Source organism: Capra hircus, chromosome 12, assembly GCF_001704415.2.
Source record: "Capra hircus breed San Clemente chromosome 12, ASM170441v1, whole genome shotgun sequence".
In the NCBI taxonomy this organism is placed as follows: Eukaryota; Metazoa; Chordata; class Mammalia; order Artiodactyla; family Bovidae; genus Capra; species Capra hircus.
Window position 1 is genome coordinate 71,264,371 of NC_030819.1, and position 12,907 is coordinate 71,277,277.

The following is a 12,907-nucleotide window of genomic DNA, read 5'->3' on the forward strand; positions in this document are numbered from 1 at the left end:
GTGATGCCATCCAGCCATGTCATCCTCTGTCAGCCCCTTCTCCTCCTGCCCCCAATCCCTCCCAGCATCACAGTCTTTTCCAATGAGTCAACTCTTCGCATGATGTGGCCAAAGTACTGGAGTTGCAGCTTCAGCATCATTCCTTCCAAAGAACACCCAGGACTGATCTCCTGTAGAATGGACTGGTTGGATCTCCTTGCAGTCCAAGGGACTCTCAGGAGTCTTCTCCAACACCACAGTTCAAAAGCATCCATTCTTCAGCGCTCTGCCTTCTTCACAGTCCAACTCTCACATCCATACATGACCACTGGAAAAACCATAGCCTTGACTAGATGGACCTTTGTTGGCGAAGTAATGTCTCTGCTTTTCAATATGCTATCTAGGTTGGTCATAACTTTCCTTCCAAGGAATAAGCATCTTTTAATTTCATGGCTGCAATCAGAGTGACCATATTAAAATAGAAGTCAGATGACACTGTTCTGTTCAAAGCCTTTCAGTTTATTTAACAGACATCTACACAGTGCTTACTACGTGCCAGATACTTTTCTAAGCACTTTAGAAATTTACCTCACTTGATCCTCATAACAACTTTATTATTATCCCATTTCACAGAGAAGCAAGTAAGGCATCAAAAAGTTATCATTCGTCCAAAGTCTCACAATCACTAGTGGTGAAGCCAGGATTCTAACCGAGGCAGCCGGGCTCCCCCATCACCATCCATGCCTCCTCTCTATGGCTACTAGCCTCCCATGGCATTCACGGTAAAAACCCTGTGGTGTCTCAGATGATACAGTCCACTGAGATCCACGGCCTCATCTCCTACCACTTTCGCTCACTTGACTCTAACCACACAGATCTACCAACACTCCCAGCACCATCCCACCTGAGGGCCTTTGATTTGCTGTTAACTTCTGTCTGGAACGTTCCTCCTCCAAATATGTGAAGGGCATTCCCGTAACTCCCTTCAGGTCTCTGCTGAAGGCCCACCTTATGGGTGAGGCCCTTTCCCACCTGACTGAAGCAGCATCCTCCGCTCCTTCCTGCAGCCTCCGCCCTGATCTATCTTTCTTCGGAGCTCTTGGCACTCGCTACGCACTTCTGTCTGCTGTCGTCCTCCCTCTCCATCAGAATGCAACCTGCACGAGGCGGGCGTTCCGTCTGTGTCGCTTGCTCTGCCACATCCCTAACAGAAGGACAGACCAGCACGCGGCAGCAACAGCGTTATTATTCCAATGACTGGACACTGTTAAAGAAACATTAGCTACTGTTAATGTAATGACAATGATGGTGTTGTCAGAATAAATCCAGGCTATGGAATTACACTTTAATAAATCTCATTGCATTCTCAAAGGGAAACCTTACTCCAGAGATCTACCTTAAAATAAGGGGGAGAAGGGGAAAACACCCATAGAGTGAAACATTTTCCAGCCTGCCACTGTCCCCTTATTGCTGGTTCCCTGACAGGCTGCTAAGGTAAAGGGAAGACAAGAATGTTTCAGAGCTCCTGCTGAGACCACAGTTCTTCAGTACATAACCAGGTCAGAAGACCCTGTGGTCAAACTGCCTGAGACCACAATTTAGGCCATCAAACAAGACAACAGTTCTAAGTGAAGTAATTACGTATTATAAGATAAAATTAAGAATCATAGTCAGTACAATAATTGAATCTAGTACAAGCAACTGGCCAACTTAAAGAAAAGATTATGTGCCTGAAATTAATTGATAAAGTCTGGAATGCATACTACATTGTCATCATTATTAAAATAAAACTGAAAGTTCCTAAGGTAAGCCTACTGGCTTATTTAATTCAAAAGGTTGCCAAAATACTATATCCTTGTAACGAAAACTAGTAAAATACAATGATGATAGTATGTCAATCATATATAACTTTTTATACCACGAGATTATGGAAATAGGCTTCCCAAAAGCTCCAATGCATTAAGTTGGGAAGAGGCCTTCGCTGGTGGTCCAGTGGTTAGTTCACCTTGCAATGCAGGGGACACCAGTTCGATCCCTGGTCCAGGAAGATCCCACATGCCTCAGGGCAACGAAGCCAGCAACTGCAGCTACCAAAGGCCATCCACCCTAGAGCAGAGACTCTGCAACCAAAGAAGCCACTGCAATGAGAAGCCCGGGCACCACCACTAGGGAAATCCTGCACACAGCAGCGAAGGCCCAGCACAGCCAAAAATACATACACACACATTTAAAGGAAAAAAAGGAAGGAGAAGGAACAGATAATGGTGTATATGGTTCCAAGGCTCCAAAGTTTTTTTGGACAGCTGATATTTTTAATTAAAACATTACATTTTATCTTTAAGTAAAGTTGTATATTTAAGGTGTACAACATGGTTTTATATGCACATGAAACAACTAAGCCAGTCAAGCTAATTAACATATTATCTCTTCACATAATTACCTTTGTTTCTAGATGAGAACACCTGAATGCTATTCTGAGTAAATTTCCCCCAAACACTCTCGCCAACTTGTCACTTGTGAGATAGCTGTGTCATTTCCACTGTCTCCACATTCATTAAAGAAACGGAGATGGAGACAGGAGAACAGGTACAACAGGGGCTGTTTTCTCAGGTTTCCCAAGACCAGGGAGCGTGACAGCAAATGACTCACTGCAGCATTATTTTCTCAGAGAAATTCCCTTGACCTCTAGACCACGTCCCTTTGTTATTCACACTCACAAAACAGTATTTCTATCTTCAGTGACCTTATCTATCTGTGTGAAACTGTTTTCATTAGGGCCAGTATTGCCTGAGGTCTGTCTCAGGGAGCGCACTACAGACTCCAGTTTACAGAGTACGGACCCTGTCCTGTCTTGCTCACGTAACGCCCTCAGAGCCTAGAACAAATGACTGGTGATCACTGAAAGCTTGTGGAAGAAACCCATCTGCCCGCCACTCACTCAAGCTACAGAGTGGTCAGGGCAACTGCGCCTTTGAAGCCAAGGGGCCAAGGTGGTACACACAGAGCTTACTCCCTAAGCTTGTTTGCCAGCTTTGCTTCATCTAGTATCTAGTTCCCCAACAACTAGCCTCCAAAGCCATGCTTCTCCCAGGGTACACAAGCAAATTAAGAGCACTGTGTGGACACTGGCGTGGCACCCATTTCTTCTTTTAGGAATGGAGGCCTATCCCCCGAGCTGCTGGGAGTGTGGCCACAGACAGCCTGCAGTCCTTAGCTCTCTCTGGAAGTGCTTCCACTGAAGAGTTGACCACAATCACACACTCCTCCTGGGCGAAACCACCCTGTGCCCAATCCTGCATAAGTCTTTTTCCTTCCACAGGGGATGATCCCAACAGCACTGCATAACAAACCCCTGCAGCTCATCATCTCAGAACTAGCTTCCCTGGGAATCCAACATGCATCAGGCAGCTTTTACTCACACGTTGTCCTGAAGGTCAATGTATTGAGCTGACAAGACCCAAGGCCATAAAAACAAATTCCCCACTCCCTCACTTCTGTTCTCCAGAGAGAAGTCTCATTAAAGAGACCCAAGGGGTTGGCGGGGGGTGTGTGGTGAGGGGAAAGCACATTTCCTATCCCTGGCTTAAGCTTTGTAGCCACATAGACCTAAATCTGAATCACTGTTCCATGCATGGGCAGGATAATTAACACCCCTAAGCCTCAATTTTACCATGTGAAAAATATAGATAATTAGTACCTACTTCACAGGTTTGCTTTCTGAAATACTTGGCACATTATAAGTTTCTTTTCCTCCTGCAAGGCTTTGGGGTATCACCCATTCCAGTTTCATCTCTCCCTGATAGATAGCTTTCACTCTGGCTGCCAATGTCCAACTGCTTATTTGTCCGTGAAAAAAGAAAAGCTAAGCTTGATGGCTTCTGAGGTGTTGAATGGAAGTGAAAGTCACTCAGTCGTATTCGACTCTTTGTGACCCCATGGACTATACAGTCCGTGTATACATGGTATACATGAACTATAGTCTCTGGAGAGACTGTATAGCCAGAATACTGGAGTGGGTAGCCTTTCCCTTCTCCAGAGGGTCTTTCCAACCCAGAGATCGAACCCAGGTCTCCAGCATTGCAGGCAGATTCTTTACCAGCTAAGCCACAAGGGAAGTCCAAGAATACTGGAGTGGGTAGTCTATCCCATCTGCAGCGGATCTTCCCGACCCAGGAATCGAACCAGGGTCTCCTGCATTGTAGACGGATTCTTTACCAACTGAGCTATTGAATGGAGGACCCAACATTCACAGGGGGTGATGTCCGTCACTTCGGTCCTGATTCTCTCCTCCAACAAACATCAATCAAAATGCTCACAGGAGGAAGGCTGGTGGGACCTGAAACACACCTTTTTGCTGGCCAGAAAGTTGTTGGATGAACCTACCACAATGCTTGTCAATACCTCCACCTGTCCGTTTCCTCCAAGAAAGATAGTTTCATCATCCAAGCTCTTATAGGCTATTCACTACTTACAAAAACCCCACCACTCCTAAAAATGCTGGGAGCTTTATCTCCTCTTCTTCCCCATCAGGTACCCTTACCCTCCAGCCAACCATAACTACAGAAGATGACTTTTCCAGAAGTCTAAATGTTGGAAGTGAAACAACAGAACTATGCTAAAGTGTTCTTAAATATCACGTTTAGACCGTGATTTGGTGTTCAGTGTGCAACAGCAGGCCTGTGACCGGCTGGCAACCTGACAGTGGCGAGGCCTGAGTGAGCAACAGGAACCGGGTAACGCCCACTACAAGGGATGAGCTCCCCGACCAGGGGGAGACTGTAGTTGCTCATGTTTTTTTGAGCAGGCGATATCGTAAAGTTAAATTCAGTCACGTCTATTATCCATCAAAACTTATTTAGATCATTCTCTCGCAGATTTAAGGTATTCAGAACTCCAGAAATGGCCTTTGTCTTGCTGTATCTCACTGTTTGCTGACCCCAGGTTAGGAAAGGCACAAGCGGGGAGGCTGGAGGAAGATGCGAGGCACTGCAGGGACCGCAGATGGCCTTTATCTGCAGCAGCAACGTGGACATGCTTTATTTTCTAATGGATGACACAGCAGCAGCAACGACTGCCCGACTCAACTAGACTCATCTCGACTACAGGAGCTTTTCAGGTGGTGCTTATACAGACCACACCACGACGCACGTGCGCAGCGCCACAAATGATCCCAGCTGTAGGATGTGAGTGGAGTGGGGCAAGAGAGCCTGGCCACCACCACCTGGGCCACTGCTCTCCCTACAGCACTTCACTGGTCAGAAGAGATACAGGTGGTGGACATTCTGGTACACCATCTTCCACTCTATTTGCCTTTCCCTGAACACACTCATCAGCCCTGCCTGGAACTATTTCCCCCCACAACTAATCAACTCCATAGGCTCTTCGTAAATGCCAGCTTCCCCAAGAAGTCTTCCCTGATTCCACCCGGTAACTTTTTCACTGCCTAAAACTCTGAGAGAGCTTGTATGTATGACTCTTACTGTAGTTATCCTTTCCCTTGTCTAGCGATGAAATTAATAATGAACAAATTAATTATGAACAGAAATGGCCCATAAACTTGCAATACTCTAGGAGCTCACATATTTTGCAACAAATGATCCTCAAAGATCAGAGCTCAAAGCATGATTTATAATAAGAAATATGAACGTATACCAAAAAGATTTAAAATTGCATGCAGTTCTATTCAAATTCTAATTTGAACAGAAAAACTCTAATTTGAACTATCATTAGTAAGACTTCTTTTTAAAGCAATAAAATGTATTCAAATGGCCATATAAGAGAGAACACTAAAATTTCTTTAGTTTAGATTTGTAACTTTCTCTTACATCCTCATTTAGTCAGTCACCACATCCTGACAACTTTTGCTAAAAAAGTTTCCCTAACTCCTGAGACTTCACTATCAAATGTCTAGGATCCTGTGATAATTTCCTAATTTTGACTCCGGTTATCTTCTCTTCAAGCTTCCCCCCTGCCCCACCCCGCTTAAAGAATCATTTGTATCCCTGCCTTACTCAAAACCCTCCAAGAGTCTCCTCATTTCCTGTAGACTCGAGTTAAAACTGGAGAAGGCAATGGCACCCCACTCCAGTACTCTTGCCTGAAAAATCCCATGGACGGGGGAGCCTGGTAGGCTGCAGTCCATGGGGTCTCGAACAGTCGGACATGACTGAGCGACTTCACTTTCACTTTTCACTTTCATGCATTGGAAAAGGAAATGGCAACCCACTCCAGTGTTCTTGCCTGGAGAATCCCAGGGACGGGGGAGCCTGGTGGGCTGCCGTCTATGGGGTCACAAAGAGTCGGACACGACTGAAGTGACTTAGCAGCAGCAGCAGCAGTGCTAAAACATTCCCACTTCACAACGTGATGATGTCAGTATATGGTCCCAATCCGCTACTCCAGGCATGATGTCCTCTTTGTTTTCCGGCCCATATCACATTACTCTGCATTCTCACTCCTGCATTTCAGAACCACTCTCCATGGTATGCTACGGAGATACTATGGGCCCCCCATCCAAACCTCTGTAAGGCAAACATTTATTGAGCATCTACTGCGCTCCAAGCAGAAACACATCACCTCAAGCTCTAGCCATCTTTTCAAGCTCTTTCCATCTGCAAAGGAGATCTCCTCCCTAATGATATCTCTCCATCTAGCATGCAGGAGAGAGATACTTGGTTACTCCATCATTTTAAATCACACTGATATCACTGTGATAAGTCAAATCAGCGCCAGAGATTAAGGCTAGGGTTGAAGAATAAGAGTTCATTCATTCATTCATTCATGCATACATCACATTATCTGAGCTATTTACCTTACGCCAAACACAGTTCTGGGTGACAGGCAAGATGCCTACTCTCGCAAAATATGACTGTGCATGTGCTTTGAAGAATGTTAATACAGGCTCAACATGCTAGTGAATAATCATAATGGCAGGAGCAGGGGACAACAGAAGACGAGATGGTTAGATGGCATCACCGACTCAATGGACATGAGTTTGAGTAAGTTCTGGGAATCGGTGATGGACAAAGAAGCCTGGTGTGCTGCAGTTCGTGGGGTTGCAGAGTCAGACACAACTGAGCGACCGAACTGAATCATAAGGGAGCTACATCAGAGAGGAAGACTAGAAGGGCCTCTCAGATTTAACTGATAAACACTCAGACGTGTGATAAAAGCTTTCCAAAAATCTAACAAATAAAGGTCTCTATGTTTTACTTGAGTTTTCAAGACTATCATAATCACATTTTGAATATACACATGTCTTATGAAAACTTCCTAAGAAACAACAGTCCCCAATTTGAAAAAGTAAGGGATAAATAGTGTACTCACTAAGTGAAGAAGTGAAGGTTGCTCAGTGTCTGACTCTTTGCGACCCCATGGACTATACAGTCCATGGAATTCTCTAGGCCAGAATACTGGAGTGGGTAGCCTTTCCCTCCTCCAGGGGATCTTCCCAACCCAGGGATCGAACCTAGGTCTCCCACATTGCAAGTGGATTCCTTACCAGCCGAGCCACAAGGGAAGCTCAGTAAGTACTTACTAAGGGTTAATCAAAATGCTGCCTTTACCAAAAAAAAAAAAAAAATTACTGACAGTTTCACCTGAGACACAATCGAACTCTAAAAGAACACTCCAGTCCACGGTCTCTCCTTCCCTGAGTTCAGAGCACTCTCAGCTCTCCTGGGAACTCCATAAGACCCATCAACCTAAAAGAACACCTTACGAGTGAAAGTGAAGTCACTTAGTCCTGTCCAACTCTTTGGGACCCCATGGACTGTAACTTATCAGGCTCCTTCAAAAGGGATTTTCCAGGCAAGGATACTGAAGTGGGCTGCCATTCCCTTCTCCAGGGGATCTTCCCCACCTAGGGATCGAACCTGGGTCTCCTGAATTGCAGGCAGATGCTTTACCATCTGAGCCACCAGGGTACTCAGAGAACAGTTCTACTTTCTGGCTCAGAAAACTACCCAGAAAGCAAACGCTCAACTTTCTTATAGAGATTGATGACTGAAATCAGTTTCAGCAAGTGGAGATGAAGAAATTCTTCAGCCTGGGATAAAATGCTCAAACTGGGGGGCCATCAAGACAGGAGCCCAGAAAAACCAGGTCGTGGGATAAGGAGATCCATTCCAGGCACGTTCAGACTCTTAGTTGGCTAAAACACACTGGGTGTCCCTGAACTAATGTCCTCGTCTGCAAACAAGCCTACCAACCAACCCTGCCTCTCAAGGTAAGCGAAGTTCTAAACGAGAGAGCCCTAATGAGCTTTAAAAGGTGCACAAAGTGGGACGGTCTCAAGTTACGTGTGTGTGTGTGTGTGTGTGTGCGTGTGTGTGCGCGCGCGCGTATGTTAGTTGCTCAGTCGTGTCCGACTCTTTATAACCCCATAGAATGCAGCCCACCAGGCCCCTCTGTCCATGGGGTTCTCCAGGCAAGAACACCGCAGTGGGTTGCCACTTCCTTCTCCCAAAGGAACTATAGAAAGAAAGTGAAGTCGCTCAGTCGTGTCCGACGCTTTGAGACCCCATGGACTGTAGCCCACCAGGCTCCTCCGTCCATGGAATTTCCCAGGCAAGAGTACTGGAGTGGGTTGCCAGTTCCTTCTCCCCTCAAGTCACTTAAACTACTTTAAAAGCGGGAGCCACGCAAACCTTACCTTGACCAGCCACACTCCGGTGTTCTGTTTGGCGCCAGTCAGGTCGAGTTCTCCGCGCTCGGCCATGGGTCTGTCGCCGGCGGAGACCTGCGGATTTAGAGCAGCGGCCCCGGGAGCTGGTGACTGCGGGACGAGGGAGCGAAGCACACGGCGAACCCTGGCCGGAGGTTGACTGTGAAGAGCCCGCGGTCCAACTTCCGGGATGCCGGGAGCCCTGGGAAAGAACACACACGGCCGGCAGCGGGGAACTGCGCCTGCGCAATGCGGCCGTCAGTACGGCGCGCTACTGAGGACAAACTTCATCGGCGGGCACCTTCTTGAGTGGGCGTGGCTATTTCCAGGGACTGTGAGTAATTAAAAACGAGGTTGGGATGGGCGCAAACATCAGCAGTACATATGAAGACCAGGTCAGAGTAACAGAAGAAAGTGTCAAAACAGAAAAACGGGGTTTAAAGAGACAAAGGCTGTCAGTGTATGTCCAATCCAGGCCAAGGAGAGAAAGACAGCATTTGGAGGACAAGTAGGAGAAATGAATAAAATGAATTAGCAGAGTGGTCTTTATTGAAAGGCTACCCTGAGCACCTTCAGTAAAACCAGTAGGGCGCACCCCTTTAAGACTCCAAAACCCAGAGCCCTTTGTTTTTTGTTTGTTTGCTATTGTTTTTAATTTATTTTTAATTGGAGTATAAGCGCTTTACAATGTTGTGTTAGTTTCTGCTCTAAGACAACATGAATCAGCTGTAAGTGTACATAAGTCCCCTCCGTCTTGAGCCCCCCTCCAACCCCACCTCTATCCCACCCCTCTAGGTTGTCAGAGAACCGCGGCCTGAGCTCCCTGTGCGCTACAGCAACTACCCACGAGCTATTAATAGCTTTTTACACATGGTAGTGTATACATGTCAGTGGTACGCTGGCAGTCTGTCCCGCCCTCTCCTTTCCCGGCTGTGTCCGCAAGTTTGGAGCCGTTTCATGACGTCAATGACAATAGACATGTAACAGAAAACTCTGATTGTTCAACTCCCCTGCTTAAAGAGTCTCCCCTCTCTCTTCTTGCCTCTAGAATAAAATTCAATCCTGTCCACATAGGCCCTCACAGTTTGACCTCATCAAAGTGTGGTGCACTCAATGCACCACGCATCTAAGCCCATCTAACCCGTCAGACCTCCCGGAACGTATCAGAATGTTCCTCAATTATTCAGAGCCTCTGCACACTGGATTCCCTTTACTCAGATGCCCTGTTCTTCCCGTACTGCCTTCTGATTGGCAGACACCTACTTAGGTTTCAAGATTAATGGAAATGTCTCTTCCTATGAGACCTTCTATCAACTCCCCCAGAGGAAGATAATTTTTTCTTCCCGTCACAGTGTGCGTTACTTAGCACGATAAGCTATAATGTACTCGTTTACATATTGCCTTTGCTTTCTAGACTATGCGCTCTTCCTAGGCAGAAATGGTGGGTTTTCTTGTTGTTTAATCAAAGCATCTGGCACAAAGCTGACACCACATCAGATTTCAGTAGGCTTTGGCTGAATGAACATTTGCATGAAAAGAAACAAACAGTAAGATATTGTAAGAATGGCAAGTGACGTATTGAATCCTGCATCAGAACCATACACAGAATTGAAGAAATTCCATGTCTATGCAGCCTAGGGCTGGGAAAAGCTGTCAGGGCTCTGAGATCAGCTGGGGAAACCTAACAGGAAAAACAGGAGATCAGGAACGTGTTGAAGAGGAAGATCACAGTCTTGTGTGTTCTTTAAGGCTCAAGAAATGGCCTTAAAAATATAAAAAGGACAAGTGGGTAAAGAGAGCTGCTTTAAGCTTTGGTCAAATAGAAGGAATAAATTGTACTTCCCTGGTGGTGCAGTGGATATGAAACGAATCTGCCTGCCCATGCAAGGGGCCATAGGTTCGTTCCCTAGTCTGGGAAGATTCCACATGCTGCGGGACAGCTAAGCTTGTATGCCGTAACTACAGAGCCTGTGCTCTAGAGCCCATGAGCCACAACTACTGAGCCTGCAAGCTGCAATTACTGAAGCTCTTGTGCCTAGAGCCTGTGCTCCGCAGCAAGAGACGCCGCTGCAGTGAGAAGTCCATGAACCTCAACTAAGAGTAGCCCTGGCTCACTGCATCTAGAGAAAGCCCACATGCAGCAATGACTCAGCCCAACCAAAAATAATAAATATATAAATAAATAATTTTAAAAAAGAGTTTGACTTCTTTAAAAAATAAAAAAGAAGGAATAAATTGAAATATAAGACCATATGAGAAGAGAATTAACATAACCTAGATCACCCTAGTAATGAACTTCAGAGTAAAGGATTAGGACATTGGCTTTGATCTATGGCTAACTGGAAGTCTTAAAATGTGTGCGTGTGTGTTTACAGGGATCGGGTAGAACAATCATCCTCAGACATTGTTGAATAAGAACAGACTTCTCCTATTCGTCCTTTTCAAATTTCCTTCCAGCTTTAAGAGAATGCTAATGGGCCGCGAGAGGAAAAGAGGATGGGGCTCCGTGAAACGGGTTCACAGATTTACTTTGGAGACCAACATGGGAACAGATCCTGCAGCCAGATCTGATCCAGCTTTATGTTCCTCCACCATGACCCTATACCCTTAACACGAGATTCTTGCACAGGTTCCTGGGATTGCCAGGCTCCTGCTCAGCCGCTCAGTCGTATCTGACTCTTAACAACCCTTTGGGCTGTAGCTGCAAGGCTCCTCTGTCCATGGGGTTTTTCAGGCAAGAATACTGGGTTGCCATTTCCTCTTCCAGGGGATCTTCCCGACCCAGGGATTGAACCTGTGTGTCCTGCCTCTTCTGCACTGCAGACAGATTCTTTACTGCTGAGCCACCAGGGAAGTCCCTCCCTGGATTTCTGCTTGCAGTCAGTTAAGTATATCCAGTGCAGATATGTTAGGTATCTCTATTGCCATTCATGAGAGACACGGGCTCTCTCCCTGGGTCAGGAAGATCCTCTAGAGGAGGGCATCATGGCAACCCACTCCAGTATTCGTGCCTGGAGAACCCTATGGATAGAGGAGCCTGGCGGGCTACAGTCCATAGCGTCACAAACAGCTGGGACTGAAGTGAGTTAGCATAGACCACACATTGGCAATCATGCCAGGGATCATTAGTATTCTCTTCACTACTGGAAATAGAGTCATTAGCATCTTTAAATCTAATGAGATTAGACAGCCAGTTCCAGAAACCCTGAACCGATTCAGAAAACCTATCCTTAATATTCTGGTTCTCTAGGATCACTCTCAGCACCAATCTCTGTATTAGTCAGGGTTCTCCAGAGAAATACACAGCTAGCTAGCTAACTAGCTGGATGATAGGCATTTACTGTATAGGAATTAACTCACATGGAGGCTGAAAGTGAAAGTGAAAGTCGCTCTTTGAGACTGTACAGTCCATGGAATTCTCCAGGCCAGAATACTGGAGTGGGTAGCTTTCCCCTTCTCCAGGGGATCTTCCCAACCCAGGAATTGAACCAGGGCCTCCTGCACTGCAGGCAGATTCTTTACCAACTGAGCTATCAGGGAAGCCCTATGGAGGCTGAGAAGTCCTAAAATCTGCAGTTGACAAGCTGAAGACCAGGAGAGCTGAAGGTATGCTTCTAGTCTGAGTTCAAAGGCCTGAGAGGCAGGAGAGATGCTGATGTAATTTCCAGGCCAAATCTAAGGCAGGAGATGATAAATGTCTCAGCTTGAAGACAGGCCGAGAGAGTGCATTCTCTCTTCCTGAACCTTTTCATCTAGTTTGGCCTTCAACTGATTGGGTGAGGCTCACCTAGATAGAGGAGGACAATCTAATTTACTTAGTCTGTTGATTCAAATGTTAATTCACTCACAAGTACCCTCAAAGGACACACCCAGAATGATGCTGGACCAAATATTTGGGCAACCTGAGGCCCAATCACATCGACACATAAAGTTAATCATCACAGACAGATACAGAGCTCAGCACCCAGAAAGAAACTGCAAAATTCTGTGTACAGAATTTCCCTGGTGACTCAGCAGTTAAGACACTTGCTTCTGCAGCAGCAAGGGTGCACTCCCTGACTGGGAAACTAAGATCCCACATGCTATGCAGAGTGGCACCCCCCCCAAAAAAAAAACCACTTTACTTTCCCAGATGACTAACTAGTCAAGTTTTATTTAATTGCTGAAGGCACAAATGCAAGTCAAGGAGGGAAGGCGTGAGAACTCACTGTTGGCTGAAAATTTTTCAAGAAGACAATAGGGAATCCTCCATGTTTTATAAAT

The 12,907-nt window shown here is 46.0% G+C and overlaps 1 protein-coding gene across 1 annotated transcript in view; it reads right to left on the minus strand.

Moving 5' to 3' along the window:
• Window positions 1-8,875, minus strand: part of GTF2F2 (general transcription factor IIF subunit 2) — a 134,656-nt gene extending 125,781 nt beyond the window's left edge. Inside the window, exon 1 of the mRNA XM_005687430.3 lies at window positions 8,633-8,875. Within this exon, the coding sequence (XP_005687487.1) occupies window positions 8,633-8,698 (66 nt within the window). The 5' untranslated portion in view covers window positions 8,699-8,875. The remainder of the gene's footprint in view (window positions 1-8,632) is intronic.